General features: G+C 55.0%; 2 protein-coding genes across 20 annotated transcripts in view; one reads left to right on the top strand and one right to left on the bottom strand.

Annotated features, from left to right (window-relative positions):
• The first annotated feature begins 2,350 nt into the window (after nucleotides 1–2,350).
• LARGE2 (LARGE xylosyl- and glucuronyltransferase 2) lies at nucleotides 2,351–11,653 on the top strand. Its single transcript, XM_057748153.1, is given in 14 exon segments — nucleotides 2,351–2,671; nucleotides 2,674–2,852; nucleotides 3,195–3,277; nucleotides 3,457–3,580; nucleotides 3,838–4,009; nucleotides 4,139–4,243; nucleotides 4,728–4,840; nucleotides 4,908–5,033; nucleotides 5,131–5,286; nucleotides 5,412–5,572; nucleotides 5,990–6,268; nucleotides 6,616–6,765; nucleotides 6,867–7,062; nucleotides 7,315–11,653. Coding segments are annotated over 14 exon segments (2,169 nt in total). The 5' UTR covers nucleotides 2,351–2,556; the 3' UTR covers nucleotides 7,525–11,653.
• Nucleotides 11,337–20,825, bottom strand: part of PHF21A (PHD finger protein 21A) — a 183,653-nt gene continuing 174,164 nt past the window's right edge. For all 19 annotated transcript variants that reach the window (XM_057748140.1, XM_057748132.1, XM_057748142.1 and 16 more), the window contains 4 exons: nucleotides 16,069–16,224; nucleotides 14,701–14,776; nucleotides 14,216–14,319; nucleotides 11,337–12,883 (listed from right to left, as the gene is read on the bottom strand). In XM_057748140.1, coding sequence (XP_057604123.1) covers nucleotides 12,620–12,883; nucleotides 14,216–14,319; nucleotides 14,701–14,776; nucleotides 16,069–16,224 — 600 coding nt within the window. In that variant the 3' untranslated portion in view covers nucleotides 11,337–12,619. The remainder of the gene's footprint in view (nucleotides 12,884–14,215; nucleotides 14,320–14,700; nucleotides 14,777–16,068; nucleotides 16,225–20,825) is intronic.

The raw sequence follows: 20,825 nt of genomic DNA, 5'->3' as shown, positions 1-20,825 counted from the left end.
CCAGGGCTCAGGACATTTAGTGTGGGGTGCTTCCTCCCTTCCTCCCTACATCCCATCCTCTTAATAAAGCTTGTTCCCCACAATGGGACTCCTCTAGCCCCTCTGTCTGCGCTGGGGAAAGAGTGAGGAAGGGGACTGTGCAGTTTCTTTGGCACTCCCAAGGCTTGTGGTCCTGCACTTCTGGGAAGAAGAGAGGCATGGAAGACAGAGCCACAGCCCCCCCACCCCGCCCCTGGACAGAATATAAGGGACACTGGGGCTGGAGCCTGTTTCTCTTCCCTCCCTCAGGGCTGGGAAGGGATCGTGAGGTCAGCCAGGCTGGCAGCAGCAGGGCTGCCTGAATTTCCTCTCCAGATCCTGTGCCTGATTAGGTCTCAGACAAAGAGTGGTGGTGTGTGCAGGAGGTGCCCAGGGCAGCCCCGCCCTACTGGGCCCCTGCCTGGATTTGGTCACCTGACTGAGTTCTGAAGGGCCTTTGGGCAGGATGGACCTGATCCTGCCTCCTTCAGTATGCCCTAAACCACAGGGGAAGAGAGCTAGACCTGTCCAACAGGTACAGATGTGGACACAGAGGCCCAGAGAGGGGGCCTGACTAGTCTAAGGTCACACAGCAAAGTCCTGGGCAGAGCTGGGCCAAAGTAGGTCTCAGGCCTAGAGGACCAGCACTCTTTCCTATGCCCACACCCATCTCCCTTCCCCCTCCACACCCCAGAAGAATTTCTCGGAGGCCCAGCAAACATCTCAGCACCTCGACGTCCCCTGAGTGGTTAGACTGAACAAGGGGTGGGGGCCAGTGTTCTGAATGACTACAGTCACTCTGCAGACCCAGCTCCCTCCACAGACTCCTTGGTCAGGCCCTTGTGACCGTGTACCCTATGTGCTCTCTCACAGTGAACCCCCCCCCCCCCAGTCTCTGCTGAGGGGCTTGGGGAGGGATCCACCCATGCCCACCCCAGCTCCAGGCTAGCGATGAGGGTCAGGGGACCGGAGGCTCAAAGCTCCAGACGCATCGGTGGACCTACATCCCCTCATCTCCGCTCATTCCCAGATGTATGAGGAGCCACATTCGTCTCCATGGTAACCACGGCCCCTGGCCTCCGAAGGCCCCGACCAGATCTTCCTCGCAGACCCCACATTTCCCGGAGAAAGGCATCCTGGCCTCGCAGAGAAGGAGACTTGGGGGAGGGGTCTCAGGATGGGCTGCTTTGCCACTTCTTTTGGGGCTGGGGCCTCTCAGACCCTCACTTTTTACAGCTGGAAGCGGCGCTGAAGGACACAGCCTGAGCCCCTTTCCAGGTCACAGGGAGGCGCAGGGAGGCCCATCCCTGCGCAGCACATACAGGCCCTGGCTGGGTGCTGGGGACCCGGTCCGGTGCGCAGCTCCTTTCCAGGGGAGACAGGTCACAAGCAAGTCAATAAGGCCTCCCTGTGAGGAGCGCTAGGAGAACACCACACCGGGGCACGCGGGAAGAGAGGCCTACCCGCGGGGAACCTGACAGAACCCAGGCAGCCGGTCCCGGCGCGGGTTCCAGCGTAGGAAGCCCTCCTGGAGCAGCGGCGCTGAAACGCGGTCCGCGGGGAGAGCCACGCCCGTGTCCCGGGGCTGGCCCAGGGCCGGGCCCAGAGCGGACGCGTCAGCGTGCGCGCCTGTCCTCCTCTGTCCGCAGCCCAGGGCGCCCACCAGCCCCTCCAGGACCTGAGGCTGGGGGGGTAACAGAGGCAGGCTGGCGCCGGGCACATGCGCGACGGTCCCGTTAAGGGCTGGGGATGCCCGGCCCTGCCCGGGAGGCCTCTCGCCAGCTGCCGGGCGTGAGGCCACCTTGGCGAGGCTGCTGTAAGCCGCCAGGCCACCTGCACTGCCTGGGGTGGGGCAGACGGAGGAAAGCGGGGCCTCCAGGGGCCCCGCGGCCCCCTCCCGCCCCCAGAGCGGGCGTCGCGACCCCGAGGCCTGGCCTTCGGGCCTGGCCTTCCAGCCGGCCCCTACTCAGGCTCGTCCTTTGATCCCGGGCCTGGGGACGCGGCCCCTTCCGCAGGGGAAGGTTCGGGGAGGGGATGGGGCAGGAAAGGGGGGATGGGCGCGCAGCAGGGGCCGGTCCTTTCCAGGTGGCTGCCCCCAGCCCTCCGGCCGGCTCTGGTGTGCCGAGGTTTCCTCCCCGGCGGGTGGAGCCCTCGGAAGCGGGGCAGGGGCGGGGCCAGCCCTCCTCCCGCCCCCGCCCGGGGGGTCTCCCCGCCCCTTCGGACGCAGCCGGGCGGAGGTGAAACCTGAACCCAGGTTGGGGGCGGGGCTGGCTCCTGCTCCGGCCGGGCCGGCCCGCGCCTCCACCCGCCCCTTCCTGCACCCCAGCCGGCTTCTGAGAGCACCAGGTCGGGGCCCCCCAGCCGCTGGGGCAGGTGAGTCGGCGACTCAGCGCGGGAGAGACGGCCGCGTGGCCGTCGGGCCCCGCTGCCCGAGGCTGACCCCTCCTCCCTGGTCCACAGGGCCCGCGATGGAGCGCGCAGCCCGGGGTCGCGCCCCGCCCTGAGCGCCCGCCCCCGCCCCCGACCCCGCGCGTGGCCATGCTGCCCCGAGGGCGGCCCCGGGCGCTGGGCGCCGCGGCCCTGCTGCTCCTGCTGCTGCTGCTGCTCGGCTTCCTCCTGCTCGGCGGCGACCTGGGCTGTGAGCGCGGCGAGCGGGGGCACGGGGGCGGGGGGACCCGGAGTCCCTGCCCTGATCGCTAACGCCACGTGTACCTGCAGACGGGCGGCCGCGGCCGCGGGGGCCTGCTGCCCTCGACGGAGACCCGCCGGCCGACCCCGGGGGCCACCACCCCTCGGACTGCGTCCCGCCGCGGCCGCCGCCGCCCAGGTGCGAGGTAGGTACGTGCGCCCGGCCCCCGGCGGCGGGGATCTCAGGCGCGCCGCGCCCCCGGCCCAGCCACCTGGACACCTGTGGCGGTCCCAACACCTGGTGTGGGCCCTGGCCCCGACCGGCCAGCTGGGGGCGCCTCGGCCTCACCCCTCCTCTCCTCCCGGCCGCTTGCTTCCCCCTGTGAAGGGAGGGGGTGCCCTCGCGCTCTGCGCGGTCCCCCTCGACACCCCCGCCTCGCTCTGATGCCGGGCGGGGCGACACGGCCCCAGGTCAGCTCAGCCCAACCACGGGTCCTTACCGTCGAGGGGAGGCGGAGGCTGCTGCCGACCTGGTGTCCCCTCCCTAGCTCTTGCAGGTGGCCATCGTGTGTGCGGGTCACAACTCCAGCAGAGACGTCATCACCCTGGTGAAGTCCATGCTCTTCTACAGGTACAGCCTGGAGCGTTCCTCTCCTCCCTTGAAGGTGGTTGTGAGAACACCCTGCACTGGGTATGGAAAAGCTCTTGGCAGAAGTTGGTGCTTCCACCTCTGAGCCCCTCGCAGGGTGGGGCTTGTCCCATGTAGGTCCTTCTGGGGCCTTCAGCTTTCCTCCCTCGTCCTTCCTGAAGGAAAAACCCACTGCACCTGCACTTGGTGACGGATGCCGTGGCCAGGAACATCCTGGAGACGCTCTTCCGCACGTGGATGGTGCCTGCTGTCCAGATCAGCTTCTACGACGCCGATGAGCTCAAGGCAGGAGCCCTGGCCCTGCTGCACTCCTCCCCAGCCGCACCCAGCCCCCTCCTTCCTCCCAGGGTTGCGGGGATCAGGGGAAGCACAAGGTAGAGCTGCCTGGGACCTCCAGGCTCTGCACGCCTCCCGAAGCTCAGATCCCTCCCCCTCCCGCGGCCCATCCCTTCTCGCCCGTGTCACCTGAGTGTGCTCTGGCACGCGTGTCCGGCACGCGTAGGCCCTTCTCTCGCAGGCTCATGCCGTCCTTCCACCCGCAGCCCCAGGTCTCCTGGATCCCCAGCAAGCACTACTCTGGCCTCTACGGGCTAATGAAGCTGGTGCTGCCCAGCGCCCTGCCCCCTGACTTGGCCCGTGTCATTGTCCTGGACACAGATGTCACCCTTGCCTCCGACATTGCAGAGCTCTGGGCACTCTTTGCTCACTTCTCGGGTGAGAGGCCTGGGACCCCCGCCCCAGTCAGCCCCCCTTCCCTGGCCCATCCAGGCCTCCCCGTGGCCTAGCCCTGAGCCGAGGTCCAGTGGCAGCCTCAGGCAGCTCCCTCGTGCCCTCCCCTCCCAGACAAGCAAGTGATCGGTCTCGTGGAGAACCAGAGCGACTGGTACCTGGGCAACCTCTGGAGGAACCACAGGCCCTGGCCTGCCTTGGGCCGGGGATTTAATACAGGTGGGGACAGCGGTGGGGGGAGGCAGGAAGGGCGGCCACTGGTTCTTGGGCCTCAGGGGCTGGGCAGGGCAGGGCACCGAACGCTTGGAAGCCCCCCAGGAAGAACTGTTCCTTAGAAAGAACACTGGGAGAAGAGCCAGAAACCCTAGTTGCAGCCTTGGCTGTACGTGCTGGGTGACTCTGGCCAAGTCACCGGGTCCCGCTGAGCCTCTGTTTTCCCCTGCACTAAATGGGGGTGATTTTACCAGCCCTGGGACCGCCGAATTTGAGAAGATGGTTGTGGAGATGCTCTGTAAGCTGTGCTTCTGCCTCCTTTCCACCCCCAAGAGGATGACTTGTTGACAGACCTAGCACACGCTCGTGTCTGAACAGTCAGAAAATACCAGCACATCACAAAATAAGCATTCAAAAGGCACCGTCGTGAGCCCTGGGCCCCAGGAGCCGGTCATCCCAGGTGGGCATGACAGCCTCTCCCCGTGGGCAGGCGTGATCCTCCTCCGGCTGGACCGGCTGCGGCAGGCTGGCTGGGAGCAGATGTGGAGGCTGACGGCCGCGCGGGAACTGCTCACCCTGCCCGCCACCTCACTGGCTGACCAGGTCTGGGGGCGCTTTTAAGGGGGCGGGGCAGGCTCTGGGCCGAGACGTGATGGCTCTCTCTGCCCAGGACATCTTCAATGCCGTCATCAAGGAGCACCCGTGGCTAGTGCAGCCCCTGCCCTGCGTCTGGAACGTGCAACTGTCAGACCACACGCTGGCTGAGCGCTGCTACTCGGAGGCATCTGACCTGAAGGTGAGCGGGGTGGGGGGTGGAGTGGTGGTGATGGGCCCAAGGTGGGGGCTCCTGCCCCCTGCTCCCAGCCCCCCGCCGATGCCCTCCCTGGTCCCAGGTGATCCACTGGAACTCACCAAAGAAGCTTCGCGTGAAGAACAAGCACGTGGCGTCCTTCCGCAACCTCTACCTGACCTTCCTGGAGTACGACGGGAACCTGCTGAGGAGAGAGCTCTTTGGGTGTCCCTGCCCGCCCCCTCCTGGAGCCGAGCAGGTGAGAGGAAGCCGCCTTCCCTTCCCCCGGGGGGGCTCTGCCCCTCTGCGCCGGCGGGACGCAGCCTGTCTGGGGCTTGCCCGCCTGCCCCACCCAGCCCGTCCTCCCCCCCCCCACCCCCTCAGTTGCAGCGGGCCCTGGCGCAACTGGACGAGGAGGACGCCTGCTTTGAGTTCCGGCAGCAGCAGCTCACTGTGCACCGTGTGCACATCACCTTCCTGCCCCACAAGCCACCACCGCCCCAGCCCCACGATGTCACCCTGGTGGCCCAGCTTTCCATGGACCGGTGAGGGTGCCAAGGGCAGCCCCAGGGAGCACAGTGTGGTCGGGGACTGAGAGTTTCCAGAGGAGGGTTCCATTTGGTGGAAGGAAGAGCTCTTACTGCCTGATGCTCGAGGATTTCCAGAAGTTGGAGACACTGGAGATGGTGGAAGGAGCTTGGGCTTTGGGAATCATTCAGGTGTCTGGAACTGCCCCTCCGTAGCTGTGGGACCATGGGCAAGGCTTAATATCTCTGGCCCTCAGTTTTCTCATCTGTCAAATGAGAAAGTACCCACCTTGTGGGGTAGTTGTGAAGATTAAGTAAGAACAGCTCAGAAAACGCTTGGAAGGTGCTCGGCACAGTCACCGGAGGGGGTGTCCGCGGCAGGTAACTGGGGAGGTCTCCCAGCCCTCCCCGGGCTGACCACCCCGCTCACCCCAGGCTGCAGATGCTGGAAGCCCTGTGCAGGCACTGGCTGGGCCCCATGAGCCTGGCCTTGTACCTGACAGACGCAGAGGCCCAGCAGTTTCTGCGTTTTGTGGAGACCTCGGCGGTGCTCGCCACCCGGCAGGACGTGGCCTACCACGTGGTGTACCGCGAGGGTCCCCTTTACCCCATCAACCAGCTTCGCAACGTGGCCTTGGCCCAGGCCCTCACGCCGTACGTCTTCCTCAGCGACATTGACTTCCTGCCTGCCTACTCCCTCTACGACTACCTCAGGTGGGCCAGGGGAGGGACAGGAACAGAATGTGGGTGGATGTGGACGGGGCGGCGGCACCCGCAGGATCCCCTGGTGGGTGCGTGCCTGCTCCCTTCTGGGCTGCCGTGTCCCCTGCACAGTGGGTCTGCGTTAGGGTGGGGCCCACGTCGTTTCTCTGAGCTGTACAGGCGAGTGACGGGCTGGGACCTGCTCCCACAGCAGCGCCCCGGATGTCTAGCAGGCTCCAGGGTGAGCTGGCCTCTTACGTCGGGTCCCACGTCTCATAACATTAGTGAGGGAACCGCTGGGCCCCGTGCTGGAGGCAGAGCCTTCTAGTCCTCTCTTGTTCGCGGGTGCCCCTCCTCAGGGCCTCCATCGAGCAGCTGGAGCTGGGCGGCGGGCGGAAGGCGGCTCTGGTGGTGCCCGCGTTCGAGACCCTGCACTACCGCTTCAGCTTCCCCAGTTCCAAGGCCGAACTGCTGGCCTTGCTGGACGCCGGGTTTCTCTACACCTTCAGGTAGAAGAGGCCACTGCCCTGCCCCGCTGTTCCCCACACCAGCCTCCACCAGCCGCGAGCGCCTAGCCTCAGCCTGGCTCCCCACCCTGCCCCGCCCACAGGTACCACGCGTGGCCCCGGGGTCACGCGCCCACAGACTACGCCCGCTGGCGGGAGGCTCAGGCCCCGTACCGCGTGCAGTGGGCAGCCGACTACGAGCCCTATGTGGTGGTGCCGCGTGACTGTCCCCACTACGACCCCCGCTTCGTGGGCTTTGGCTGGAACAAGGTGGCCCACATCGTGGAGCTGGATGCACAGGTAAGAGGCGCCTTGCTGTCTCCAGCCCTGACCTGCATCCCTCCAGGCCCAGGGAGCTCCCTGCACCTCCGTGGGGCACACTGCCCCGTGAGGCAGCACTGAGATATTCCACCCCCCTGCAGAACTAACGTCGCCTGCCTTTGGCCCTTAGCGGCTATCGAATAAATCTGCTCCCCCCCCCCCCCCCAGAGCTGCCATCCTCCCCCAGCCTAGGCCATGACTGTCCACGTGCCTCCCCCCCTACCCCCCCAGGAATACGAGCTCTGGGTGCTGCCCGAGGCCTTCATCATCCACCTGCCACACACCCCAAGCCTTGACATCTCCCGCTTCCGCTCCAGCCCCGCCTATCGTGCCTGCCTCCAGGCCCTCAAGGACGAGTTCCACCAGGACTTGTCCCGCCACCACGGGTCTGCTGCCCTCAAATACCTCACTGCCCTGCAGCAGCCCCGAGGCCCCACCTGACCTCCCCCCGCCCCCGTCGCCTTGGCTGTCACACACTCCCTGTAGACACTGGAGCAACCTTGCTGCCGTCCCATCCCCGCCCCCCGCTGCTTAAGTTATTTAAGGTCCCTCTGGGAAGGGCTAGGGCCGGGCCTCTGCGGGGTGGGGCCTGCATCTGCCCTCTGCTGCTATTCTGTGGCTGGGGTCTAGTGTGCCTCTGCCCCAGCTGGTTTGGGGCTGGTTCCTGCATGCTCACCTGTAACATCCGTTTTTCTAAGTAAAGTGCTAAGAGCTCCTTTCCATCTTCCTCTTGGTTTGGGGCACGAGGGCGTCCGTAAAGCCCGGGGAGGTGCTGAATCTGGCTGGAGTCGTGGGAGGGCCGGGCCGCCCCTGTGCACCCTCCCCTGCCCCACACCCAACACCATGAGTCTGAGAGACTTTATTTGGCTTTATTTAGTAAAATGTTAAAATAAATAAATACAAATTGATCAGCTGCTCTGTATCCCCCCACCCCCTCAAAACAGAAATCAAACAGAAACAAAAACTTTGAAGCACACAACTCCAAACACACGTTCTACCAAGACTGAAATCACAAAGCGCACGGACACGGCCGAGAGGCAGGTTGGGAGCTGGCTGGCCCTCCTGCCCAGGGCGTGCTGACCTCCGGCTGCCCGCCCTGTCCTGCCTGGCTGCAGCTCGCCCTGGGCTGAGGGCCCACTGACACTGGAGAGAGGGGCAGGGGCCAGAGGCTGCTGTGGGGACGGTGGCGTCCTCGGGGAAGAAGAAGAGCCTTTGGGGGCAGGCGGTGAAGTGAGTTTGTGAGGACTGCTCTTCCTTTACAAGGGCTGTTTTCAAGAGCTCCACCAGAGCTCTCTGAGGGGGTAACCCTCAGCGTCCTCCCCTACTCTCCGGTGGGAGGGCCAGAGGAATCTTTTCAGAGGCCACCTCCTCACCTCCTGAAAAGAAGCGGACACTGAGGATGGCTGTACGTCCGGGTGAGAACGGGTCACTTGTTTCCCGCCAGGGGTGCCCAGCTGAGGGCTGGGGTTGAGGGCCAGTCTTCTACACAGAGCAAGGTTGCCTCCATCCAACAGAAGCCATGGCATCTGGAGGACCACAGGCCCAGAAGATGTACCTGGGCCACCATGCATCCTACTACCGGAGGGCCTTTTGCCCTCGGGGTGAAAGTCTCCTCGGTTAAGCCCTCTGGATAAATAAGAAAGACCAAGCCCTGAAAGGGAGCGAAGGGAGGAAACCACTTTGAGTGTGTTGTCTGAGCCATGGGCTTGGGATGAGAGCGCAAGGACGTTCTGCTGGCCCCTAGACAGTAAGTGTCAGAGATGGCGGCAGAGGCAGCTGCACAGGCAGACAGGTGAGCCCGCAGCACGGTCCCCCTCCCAGGAGCGGCGTGGGGCAAGCAGCTGCGCCCACGCACGCCGCCTGTTGAGCCTGAGCCGGGAAGCAGCAGGGACAGATGCAGGCCTGTCGGGAAACCGGGCACTCACACGGTGCCAGCTAGAGGCTGCTGTGGCCATGTTATGGGCCCCACACAGGTAAGGCCCACGCGGGGCTGCCCCAAGCTGGGTCTCCCCGCCAAGCATGACCAGCAGGCTTGCCCCAAAAGGTCCCAAAGGAAGGAAGAAAGCAGGACTCTGGATGAGCTCAGCAGAGGTGAGACAAGGCCCAGCAGGCTCCGTGAAAGAAAAAGGACCTGCAGGCCACACGGGCAAGAAGGAGAGCAGGGACGATGACAGCAACATGACCTCACTGCCTCCAGGGCACATCACCTGGGCCACAGGACTGACAGGAGGCCTCCTGAGCCAGGGCCTGGGAGGCCGCTCCCTACTCCCAGACCGGCCGCTCCCTGGCCTCCCAAGCGCCTGCAGGCCGGCTCCTCTCAGGTGTGTCTGTCAGCAGCTACACTGGGGCACGGGGAAAGGCAGCAGAAGGGGAGAGGGAGCTGGAGGCAGCTCTGGTGGGGCAGTCATGAATGGGTGTCTCAGGTGGTCCCAGGGACCCACAGGTCTGGAGGGACAGAGAGGGCCTTCTCATGGCAGGACAGTAAAGGAGGAGGAGGCTGGGTGACTAGGGCCCTTTCTTTGCAGTAAGGGGTGTTTGGGAATTTGAGTCCAGGATGCAGGTTTGGGGGCAGGGTTGCCCTTTTTACTCCATACTTGCTGACTCTGCCCAACAGCTTATGTCTGAACTTGAGGAACGACTCCTACCCTAACCCTAGGCAAGGTCAGAGTGTGACTGCTCACAGCAGCCAGCAAAACCCTGGTCAATTCCTAAGCCTGACTCCCACCCCCGAGAATCCCCAGGCAGCTCCTTTCTGAGCAAAGGCCTCTAGTGATGACAGTTTCCCAACTGCTTTCAAGAAGGTAGGTATCATGTGGCAACCTCCAGTGTGTGGGCCCAGACAAGTCAAATGGGAGGCTCCAAGACAGGGCGTTCAGCCCGCCTCTGGGCTCTGAACCTCCGCCAACTATTCCTCCAACTCGTCCAGGCATCTCCCCAGGCTCCCTGACTAGACATAGCACCTTGGTTTTTGCATGAGGAGAGGGAGCGGCCTTCTTTGCCCCTCAGGCAAACCTGCATCCAGGTCCTGACTCTGAGGCCCGTGCAGCCCCTCTTAAAGCCTCCTCCAACATCCGGGGAAGATGAATGGAAATGGTTGGCAGAGATGAGACGTGTTTTACATGAGGAGTATTTCTCTGTTGCAGCTACTTTCAGGATCAAACTCTTGTCTTTCTGGGCCTACCTAGGTGAAGGAGAAACTAATGGGCCCTTTTCTGCCTTAAGACTCTGGCCCTTTTGGGGCCTGGGGCTGGCTTGGGAGAGATGCTCTGGGAGGGCCGGGGCGCAGAGCCGCTGCCTCCCTCCTGTGGCCAGAGGCGCACAACGGACAAAGGTCTCCAGCAGGAGTGCACACCTGACGGAATTTACTTCCCACAAAGCACGATGACAGAAATGCTCCAAGCCTTCCAGAACCCTGCTTTTCTCAAGAAGACGAAAGTCCAAGCCAAGGCAAGCACAGCATTCTAGCCAAAGGTCGCCCAGGAAGCTTGTGGGTGGGCAGGGTAGACTCCCATTTCCAGGGCCTGGAGCCAGCAGGCAGAGAAAGCGGCTGGAGAGTCAGACCTCTCTTCAAAGGCATGAAGACACAGAGGCCACCCTGGGGCTCTCTGTCTCAGAGATACCATGTCCCCTTCAAGACATCTCACTCCCTTGTTCCTTCTAAGCACCAAGAGCTGATGCAGCCAGCCTACCCCCTGCACCCTTCTGCCAAAGCTGGGGTGCATGGGCACCGATGAGCTTCACTGGCCATTTTCTTCAAAGCTGTCCCCCAGGCACTCAAAATGCTGGTGGCTGAACGACCAAGAGCAGCACCAAAGGAAGGGATCTTATTTAGGCACCAGCCTTTTGCTCTAGCAAAACCCGAGGAGACAGTAGGTCTCCCCTGGCACCATCCACACTCCACGTGGGCTTCAGAAACAGGAGCCCAGATCCCTGCACCAGGAAGAGAGGACAGTCTTTTCTGAGGAGGGGAGAATGGCGGGAGAGCCCTGCCCCGCCCTCAGGGCCGCAGCCATTGGAGGAGAGAAACCTTGGAGAGCAGCCCACCGGTCTTGAGACACAAACACAGCAAAATGTCATCACGATCAGCAGGCTCTGTGCTAAAAAATTATAACTACACAGCATTTTCTCCAGTTCCGACACCTTTTTTAATAGAAATCACTGTTTTTAGGAAACAAATAGCACTTCTGTAATTTTTTTTTTTTACAATGTTTCTTACCTTGATCTTAATTTAAGTAACACTAGGAAGACCTCAATATCTTTTATTTTCCTTTTTAATTTAAAAAAAAAGTTGTTTTTTTTCCCCCAGATACAAAGATGTTTGCCCTTGCATAAAAAAACAGTGCCCCGAACGATGACACAAGGACTCACACAGACTCACTGGACCTCACTGACACTATGATTCCTATTCTACCATGCAAGGTCTCGACTACCCTTAATTGGACTGTCAGCCTGAAAAACAGCTTTTCTATTCCTTATTTTAGTTTTTGTTACCAAAAAAGTAAAATAAACAACAAAATAAGACTTTTTTTTAAAGAAAAAAGAACAAAAACAAAAATAAAAAAAAAGAAAAGAAACGTCTCCATTCAATTCACACACACCTGGGTCGCGTGCTGCTTCGCTCAGGATCTTCTCTTCTTATAAATATAGAAAAGGGATGGAGCTTGTTTTCAAGTAAAATCACTGATCCACCTTTTTTCCTTCCTTGACACACACACCCTTCTTCCCTGCCCCGGGCCAGGGCCACCTGAGGCCTGGTTCTGCTTGTTCTTGGAGAGGGGTGGTCAACCGGATTATCCACGGGAATGGCACCCGTCTGCCAAAGCAGGGAAGGAACCTGGGGAGGGCTGGGGCGCCCACGGCGGGGGAGCAGAGGGCTCCGGAGAGGGACCTGGCGGCTGTTCCTAGTGCCCATCTTCCGTGCACTGTGCCCACCCCAGACAACGTGAAATACTGCTTCTTCGATAGACTTTTCCCACCCTGGCTCCCTCCCACTCCCTCCCATCCCTCCTCTGGGCACTGGGGGTTGGTTAAATCTCGATTTCCTCTTTTTGGTTTTATAGTAGCGAAAGTTTAGAAATAGGAAAGCCCACACACTCTTTGGACTTGTCTTCTCTACCTAAACAAACGGCTCGGCAAATAAGGATCGGAAACCTGCTCTCCTCCCTCCGCCCGTCCCTGCTCCCCACCCGACAAAACAAAAACAAACCCATCGTGGCTGTGGAGGCTGCTGCAGGCACACACTGGTGTATAATAGAGAGAGTAAATATATTATTTCACTTGGCATGGTGCTGGCAAAGAACCTCCAGCTGGCACTATTTCATGTAACATGGTCCAATCTTTGCATGTACACACAGAATAAGAAGGATCAATTGGCAAACTCTGGTGCCACCTGGCACAAGCATCTTCTCTCTCTCTGGAACCAAAGAACCAAAAGAATTCTGTACTTTCCAGAAGAAATCCGGCTTTGCTTTTCTAGAGTCTTCAGTGTTTTGCTCTCCTTGCCGCCGGGATCCCGTGGCTTCTCCTAGCGGGGCTGTTACTTAGTCTCTTCCCCCTGGTTACAGTTCGCTGTGCAGCTCTGGGAGGAGGAGGAGGGGGAGGGGGCCGGCGTGGAGGTGCTGGCGTTGGCAGGGGGGGTGCAGTCCGGGCCGTTGGAGATGGCCCCCACAGTGGCCTCAGAGTCTACAGGTTTGGAGAGGTCGATGCCGTGGATGAGGCGAATCAGCTGTTTTACCTTCTCCAGGGAGCTGTGCATCTCCTTCTGCCGGGCCAGGATGGTGTTCTTCATTTCCATGCATTTCTGCAGCCAATGAGAAGGGCAGTGGCACTGAGCCTCCGGCTTTTCTGACAGAACTGGCAGCCCTCTCCAGATAAGAGAATCCCTGTTGGCTAGCGTGCAGCCCCTGGACCTTGTCCTGCCACACTGGAGTGGCTGCTGCTACCCAAGGGAAGGAGCAGGCCCAACAGGCAAGAGAGAGGGGCAAGCAAGCAGTTTAAAAGCCCACTACTTGACACTAGGGCTTAAAACCAGACTTGAGTTACCACTACAACACTACAAAATAAAGGCGTTAAAAGAAAGCTCTCACAGTGGTGCTGAAGCTGGTTTGGGCAGGTCTGGGTACGCTTCTACCTTGCTAATGGTGCTGAGATGCTCAGGACTGGGCTGAGCTGTCCAGGGTAGACACAAGCCAGTGGTATCTGGATTCAGTTTGAGGGCCTGCTGAGGATCACCGGGTCAGCAAGATTTTAAAGACAGGGCCTGGGGCGGGCTATTTAGCTCTACTTAGGAGAATCAGAGACTGCAGCCAACAGAAGGCCTTCTGCTCGGTCATGAACTTGTAGTCTTTTGCCCTTTTGTACTCAGCCTCCCACATCTGCTGGCTTCTGTTCTAGGTGGGGAAAAGCGAAGTGAAACCTGCCAGCCACAGGCAGCATGATGAGGAGGGACAGCGCAAGTGCCACCAAGTCCAGGGCACCACCTGGCGTCCATGAGGGCTGAGGCCACCTCCCTCCGACAAGGGAACCTACTCAATGGAAAAGAAAGCCTGCTCCTGTCGGGCGGAGCCTCTGAGCGCCTGCTGCAAACACAACCCCCTTTCCCACCTGGTCAGCCAGGCTGGGTAGTATTTACTTCCAATACTTGTCTCTAGAAAGTGCTCTTCCCCAGGCTGGTCAGGGAAACCTGGAGAGGCAGTCGGCAGGGCGTGGAGGAGGGGCGGGAGGGAAGGGCCACACGGATGGACCCACCAGCTAGGGCGACTGGGAAGAATTACACACGGGGCCCCGGCCTGTGACACGCAGCTCGACACTCCTCCCAAGCACGCCTAGGAGCACACACGGAGCTGGCTATGCTGCTGCAGTTGCTACTTGATCTCTTCAGCCTGGAGGCTGAAAACCTTCTCTCAGATCAAAGCCAAGAGCATGTTCCAAAGCTTGGCTAAGGCACCATATACCATGTGGCCCCCCGTACCTGAGGGCCAAACTCTAACTGGAAGCAAACCGCAACCACCCAAGTTAACAGCGCTAAGGAGCTGCAGGAGGTGAATCAGCCCTCGAGAGCCACACGTACTGTTACGTACACGGAAAGTTCTGTATCTCTGTACCTATCACCGAAGGCATGAGCTTTACTTACACTTATAGAATTGCTGAGCTGTTTCACCTTCTGCTCTAGTTGCTCTCGTTCTTGTTTTAAATCTGAACTCCATTTAAGTAATTTCTGTTTCTCTTCTTCTTTTGCTGGGAAAAAAAAGGAACTTGTTTTTAATAATAAATTCTTTGAAAAGACACTGTGTTCAGAAGGCTTGCCAAAAAAGGTATCTTCCTCAAAGCTCCCTGAGCCCCACAGCCAGTGCACACAACCTGCCCACCTGCACTTTCATTTTTATATGTAAAGGGACACTAAGAAAACTGTCAGTGGCTTGGGCCTGGCTCCACACAAATAAGATACCACTTCTCATTTTTCCTCCCCCAGAAAGTATTACAACAAAATTTTTATTTCATTCAATAAAAGCCCTTCATTTTAAAGTTCCTTTTGAAAACAAAACAAATACTGTCTCCTAGTATATTTTTTTAAACAAAGGGAGGCATATACAAAAGGCAGTATGGAGAATTCTTTACCTGCTTTGTAGGCAATATAGGAATGAACAATTGCTAAAGTTCCAGGCCATGGAATTGCTTCTTCCTTCTTCAGCATCTGAAAAGATTTTTAACACGTACCCTTGAGAAAGAGGTATAAACACACATCCCCTGCATAATAACGAGCAGCAATGTCTGCAGCCATCGGCAGACAAAATCCAAGAGGGCTTCACGGTGGCAGTGTTGCAAAACCCTGGCCTGAAGTTTCTGGACTACAGAGTTCCCGTTATCAGCCTGAGAGAATGAGGGTCAGTGGCAGGAAGAGCCAAGCCACCTGAGCCCTGGCTTAGAAAGAGGCTGGGACTTGGCTAGGCAGTCCCAGCTTCTCATGCCTGCTGCACAACCCCCAACTACTCCCTACGGCCACAACCATCAGCACACAAGCTGCAAGTCTGCATGAGGGCAGCGGCCACGGGCCGTTTCATCCCTGACCTGACACAGGCTGCCTGTCTCAATTTTAGCTTATGTGTCCCTCAAAGACAGACTGACCAAAGAAATTAAACATCAGTTCCAAATACTGAAGTATAATCTAGACCCGTGTAGAATATATCAGAGGGTCACAAAGCAGCATCAGGAAGAGAACAGAGAGAACTGTTTCTATTACATCACGGAGACAGTCAAGGTAAGGACCAAGTTTATTTAACGGGGAAAACCAGAGTTCTCTCATATCAGGATTCCAAAGAATTGAGCAGGACCCCAAAGCTTGCTGAGCTACTGGGCTTATTTATTTACTATTTATACTTTTGCCTACTTCCAAACAGGTCTCAAGACAGCTTATAATGAAAACATAAAGACATAAAGATACATGGATAGTTGAGAAAGAAAATCAGAAACTAAACAGGAAAGGGAGGGAAGAGGCTTTGTTTCTCTTTTCTTCTTTCAAGTCCATGAAATAATAAGACAGTACTTTATAGTTAGTTCTCTGATCCAGATGACAACAAAAGTTACAAGTAAAACTGTTCTTATCTGAATTAAATGATCAACTGGGCACTTCCCTTTACAGATTTTATTTCCAGAGTTTCAACCATATGCTGAATTTGGACCATTTTTAGAGAATGAGGCAGACAGTCTTATGGGCTTTTAAGGATAAAGGTAATGAAAAGATAAGTCATTTCACACAGAGGGAAGCAGTTAGGGTCTCTCCAGCTGTATGTGAGTCACTGCCTCGTGAACAGAGAACCTCTGAGAGGACGGATGCTGTGCGGGTGAGTGCCGTGCTGTGAACAGGGCAGATGTAACCCAGAGAATTACCTGAGAGGGAAGAGATTCAGCCATTCCCCCAGATTCGAGGGGAAAGGAGGTCTTCTCCTCCTCCTCAGTCTCTTGTCCTGTCTGACCCACCCATCATACCTGGTCCTGACATCTGGGACAGATCCACATGCCCTTGGGAATCGTTTTCAGAGGAGGGTCTAAGCAGTCCAGATGATATACACGGGAACACGTGTCACACATCAGCAACTGGCCACTTTTTCTGCAAACACTGCAAAAATCCTCGTGGATGTCACCCTATGAAATTGAGAGGAAAGGTAAGAGAAAGGACAAAAAGGTAAAATTTGAATGTTAACATGCACATCTGGATACATATAAATGTTTTACGACAATCAGCTTACACTCATTACAAGAGTGTTCAAGTAAAGCAGGAATTAAGCCCCCCCACCTGCTCCATACAGTTGAGGTTCCCCAGGTGGGGCCAGGATTCTTAAAGTAGAGTCTACAGGAAATAGTAACTCTGTAGTCACCTAGGCCAAAATTAGCTTTACAGGTGATAGCTCAGCATTTAAGTTTTGGTACAGTCCAAACCACAAATCACAAAGTTTAAAGATACTGAAATCCATTCATCAAAGTGTTACACGATACAAAAAAAATTCCCATTACCTATCACTTTTCAGGGGAGTTTAGAAAAATCGGGAAAGAAGACAGACAAGAAATGGAGGTTTTCACTAAACTCTTTGCTTCCTCGGGGAGAAAAACTATGGTCAAAGTTTAAATGGGAAAGGATTAAGTTAGGAGCAAATTAAACTCCTATGAGTTTTCTAACATGAAGAATTAAAAAAGCCAAACAGCTGACAGTGTTCTCTTAAAACCAGTATTTGGCATTTGCTGTTCAATGGACCATTCTATCCTGGGAGGCTTTATTCCTCTCTGTAAAATAGTTCACCAGATGGAAAAAGAAGAGCCGTCTAAGTGCACTCTGCTGGCCTCCCCCGCCCCCATCAGTGACAGTGCTGGTACCCAGGTTGAGTCTGCAGGAGCCCTCGCAGCACAAAGCACCCACAGAAAAAAACAGATCTATTTAAAATTTGGGAGAACACGTTTTTAAAAATGAGGTATTAAAGAGCTGTTTTCAGTAAGTCAGTCCCTGGCCTGTCCTCTGAACAGGATGAACGCTGCTGCTGAGGACGCCAGAGAAAGGAAGACTGAGGGCTGTGCCAGGGTGAGCTAACAAGGCAGCACCACAGCTTGCAGCAGAACCCTTTTCACTTCCAACATGTCGTTTTAGAATTCCAGGCTGTTTTGCCAGAAGGCCTAATACAGCAGTTTTGCACAGGAGGCAATGATACAGAGAGTAATGCCCAGTTCTTCCTTCCTATGATATAATCCTTCAACCACCTCTGCTGAAAGGGACGTATCTTCCCAGACCTACAATTTCTCTCCAAAGGAAAGGAAACTATCTGGCAGTATCTACATATTTAGGGTATCTGGTGATCTAGAAAACTGGCTGCAAAGAGTTGTAAGATACCCCAAAGTGTGGAAGGGTGTTAATTTTTTTTTTTAGTAAAAGAATGTTACCTCTGGGCAGTTAAAAAAAAAAAAAAGCGAGAGCTACTTAGTACATGTGCAAAAATACTACATGAGAATGCAGCCTAACAGTTTAACTTCAAGGCACTGAACGATGATGTAAGGTTTCATCCCTAGATTGACTGATTTTTCGTTCTTAAAATCAGGCTGAGGGTGGCTTTCCTCTAGAAAGCTAGTCTTTCTTGAACCTCAGCCCCCTGTTTTAAATCTGCATCTTTAAGAAGTTTATAAAAATTTTATGTTTTCAGAAACTCTTTTACATGAACCACAGGCAAAATTATCAGTGATAAAGTAAATAAGACAAACTGGACATCTTATACCAAATACCTATCTTATTTGTTGGGGAAAGAGCTCTGCTCACTTTCCTTTGCTCCTGAGTAAGGAGAAACATCAGGAAGCGGAAGGCAGAGAGTATATAAAATAAAGGTTAAATAATTTCTTTCAAGTTCCTAAAGGAAAAAAAAAAAACTTCTATTTATATATCCTGTAGCAGCAGTTCTTAATCTTTTCTGTGTCAGGACCCCTTAGTAATTTTGTAATTCTTAAAATTACTAAGGACCTCAAAGTGCTTTTGCTTATGTGAGTTATATCTATTGCTATTTATTGTACTAGAAATTTTAAAGTTTTTTATTTTGAAACAATACTAGAATCACAAAAAGTTACAAAAATTGTGTATTGAAAATGTTTAAACCCAAGAGCACGCAAGTGCACATTCAGTTACAGCCCTCAGACATCATCACTCATCATGTAGTGTCTGGAAAACTCCACAGTCCTACTCTTGCGAGAATGAAAATGAAAATGGCAAAGAACATTTTAGTATTATTATGAAAATATTTTCTATTTTGATTGATATTATCTTTTAAAATATATAAAAATATATTTTATATTTTGACCCCCTGAAAGAGTCTCAGGGACACCCAGACCACACATTGAGAACGACTGCCCACAGAAATGAATATAAAATGCCGAGATATGTATTCCATCCCCGCAGACCCGGTTCTTTGTTTAGAGAGCAGAGGAAGTCCCACAGAGGTGGTGCACCAGGTCTAAAGGCTCAGGCTTTGGTGACTGACCAAATTACTAGCATAAACCAAATAGTAAGCTGAGTGACGGTGACCCATGATTCTTTGCTAGGAGCTGAGGATGAATGTTTTTTGGAAACACCCTGGCTATATCAATTTCAACTTCATCATGTGCTAAAAAAATGTTGTAACTGTGTCAACATATCTTCCCTTCTCATAAAAATGATGACAGCAGCAACACGGTACATCCTGAAGATCAGTGACCAGCTGGGTCTTATGTTCCCAGCGCCTTCTAGGTGGTTCTCGATCCCCAGGAAACGCTTGCCTCTCAACTGTGATTGCTTAATTAACGTTTTGGGGCTTACGCTCCCCAGCAGCAAACACAGAGCCCTGTGTGTGGACTTTAATCACCACCACTGTTGGGACACTGTAAAAGTAGAAGTCAATTATCTTTGAAGAAAATCTACTCCACTAGGTTTAACTGAGAAAGGTCTCAACATATTTAATCGTTTTAGAAAAGCTTCCTTTTACCTTTAGATTCCTGAAAAGAACAAAGTTTGCATTTTAAGATGAAACCTGGCAAAAGCTTTTAGTCTGTGATTTGATCTGAGTGGAACCTATGAGTTCAGTCTCTCAAAGAAAATCATAAGCCTCCTCAGCCAAAAGTCACAAAAAACGAAAACAACATTCTTCAGGGAAGATACGCACTGGCACACCCACCATCACCTGTTCCCCAGCACTTGTGCATCACCCTGGCACGTATCCCTACCACGAAGCCACGAGATGGCAACACCGTGGCAGTGCTTCAACTGAGGACAACGGAGATACCCTTTGGTGCCAGCAAGCAAAGCTTCTGACAGGGACTCCCGGTGCTCATTAACAGGACAGGTAGAAAACCCGTGTCAACCACTAACGCCAAAAGCCAATGCTGAATCTCGAGAGCAAGGCTGGGTCTGTAAGAGGTTACAGAAAAACCCGAGCGAACTTTTTGCCCAACCCAGTATATGCAGACCCAATCCATTCTCTCCATCTCTACTTTGGCCATTCAACTGGCCCAAGGCATTGTCAGCTCTTGCCAGGACGACTGCAACAGCCTCCTAACTGGTCTCCCAGCTTCCAGCCTATCCTCCCCACAGTCTCTTGTCCACTGGCAGACACAGCAATCACTCTCAAATCCAAGTCCATTTTGCAAACGCCTTAAAGATGATAAATGTAGGCACGAAACATCAAAGGATGCTAAAACCACTGAGTAAGTCTGTTGGGGAACTGGATATTTGTACAGACTCGACGCTATCTTCACCTAAGGAAAGAGGCACCTTTGCAAGTAGAGATATTTGAGGGAGCCGATCTAAAGAGATGAAAGCTAACATTATCAACAATGGGACAGAAGGACAACACATCCCTCTTGTGGTGTACTGAGAAGGGCTCATCATCACACATTTAGCGCTCCTGCAAAAAATGCAAACCTTGGGTCTATTCTTGAGGAAACAATCAGATCATCCACGTGGAGGGACACTTTATACAGCAACCTTTTTAAAAATGTCAACGTCAAGAAAGACAAAGGCTGAGAAACTGTTCCAGAGTAAGGAGACTAAAGACAAAACGCCATAAAAATTAACGTCAAGAGTGATCTTGGATTGGATCCTGCAGCAGAAAAAAACAAAGTGCCACTAAGGCATTTATTGAGATGGCTGGAGAAATCTGAAAATAGGCTGTATACTATAATGTTTTATCCTATTAAACTTCCTCAATTTGATAACTGTATTGTGGCTATGTCAGAGCATATCTTTGTTTTTAGGAGATGTACGCTGAAGTGCTTTGGGTAAAGATTCATGACATCTGCAACTTCCTCACGAGATCAGCAAAACACGTGTGGGGGGTGGAGGTGGGGAGCAGCACGTGCTGCAAAATGGCAACGACTGGTGAGTCGAGGTGAACGGTATGTATCTGTTCTTTGTGTTGTTACTGCAACTGTTCTGTAGGTTTGAAAATTTTCAAAATAAATGATGAAAAGTAATGGTCACTCCTCTACTTAAAACGCTCGAGCATCTCCCACCTCACTCAGAGGAAAAGCTACAAGGCCCTGCAATACCAGCCCGCCCTCTGAGGTCTCCTCCCCCACCCTCCTGCCTGCGTGCCAAGCACCTCTCTATGCCGTGCACACTCCCTCCTAGGAGCAGGGCTTCTGTGTGGAAGGCTCTTCCCCCACAGGCACTCCCACATACCCCACTCCCACCAGAGAGGCTGTCTCTCCCCCCTCCTCATAAAACAGTGACCTCCTGCCAT

This window comes from Hippopotamus amphibius, chromosome 9 (assembly GCF_030028045.1).
Source record: "Hippopotamus amphibius kiboko isolate mHipAmp2 chromosome 9, mHipAmp2.hap2, whole genome shotgun sequence".
NCBI lineage: Eukaryota > Metazoa > Chordata > Mammalia > Artiodactyla > Hippopotamidae > Hippopotamus > Hippopotamus amphibius.
Note: the sequence above shows the minus strand (reverse complement) of the source record. Positions and strands in the feature narration are given on the sequence as shown.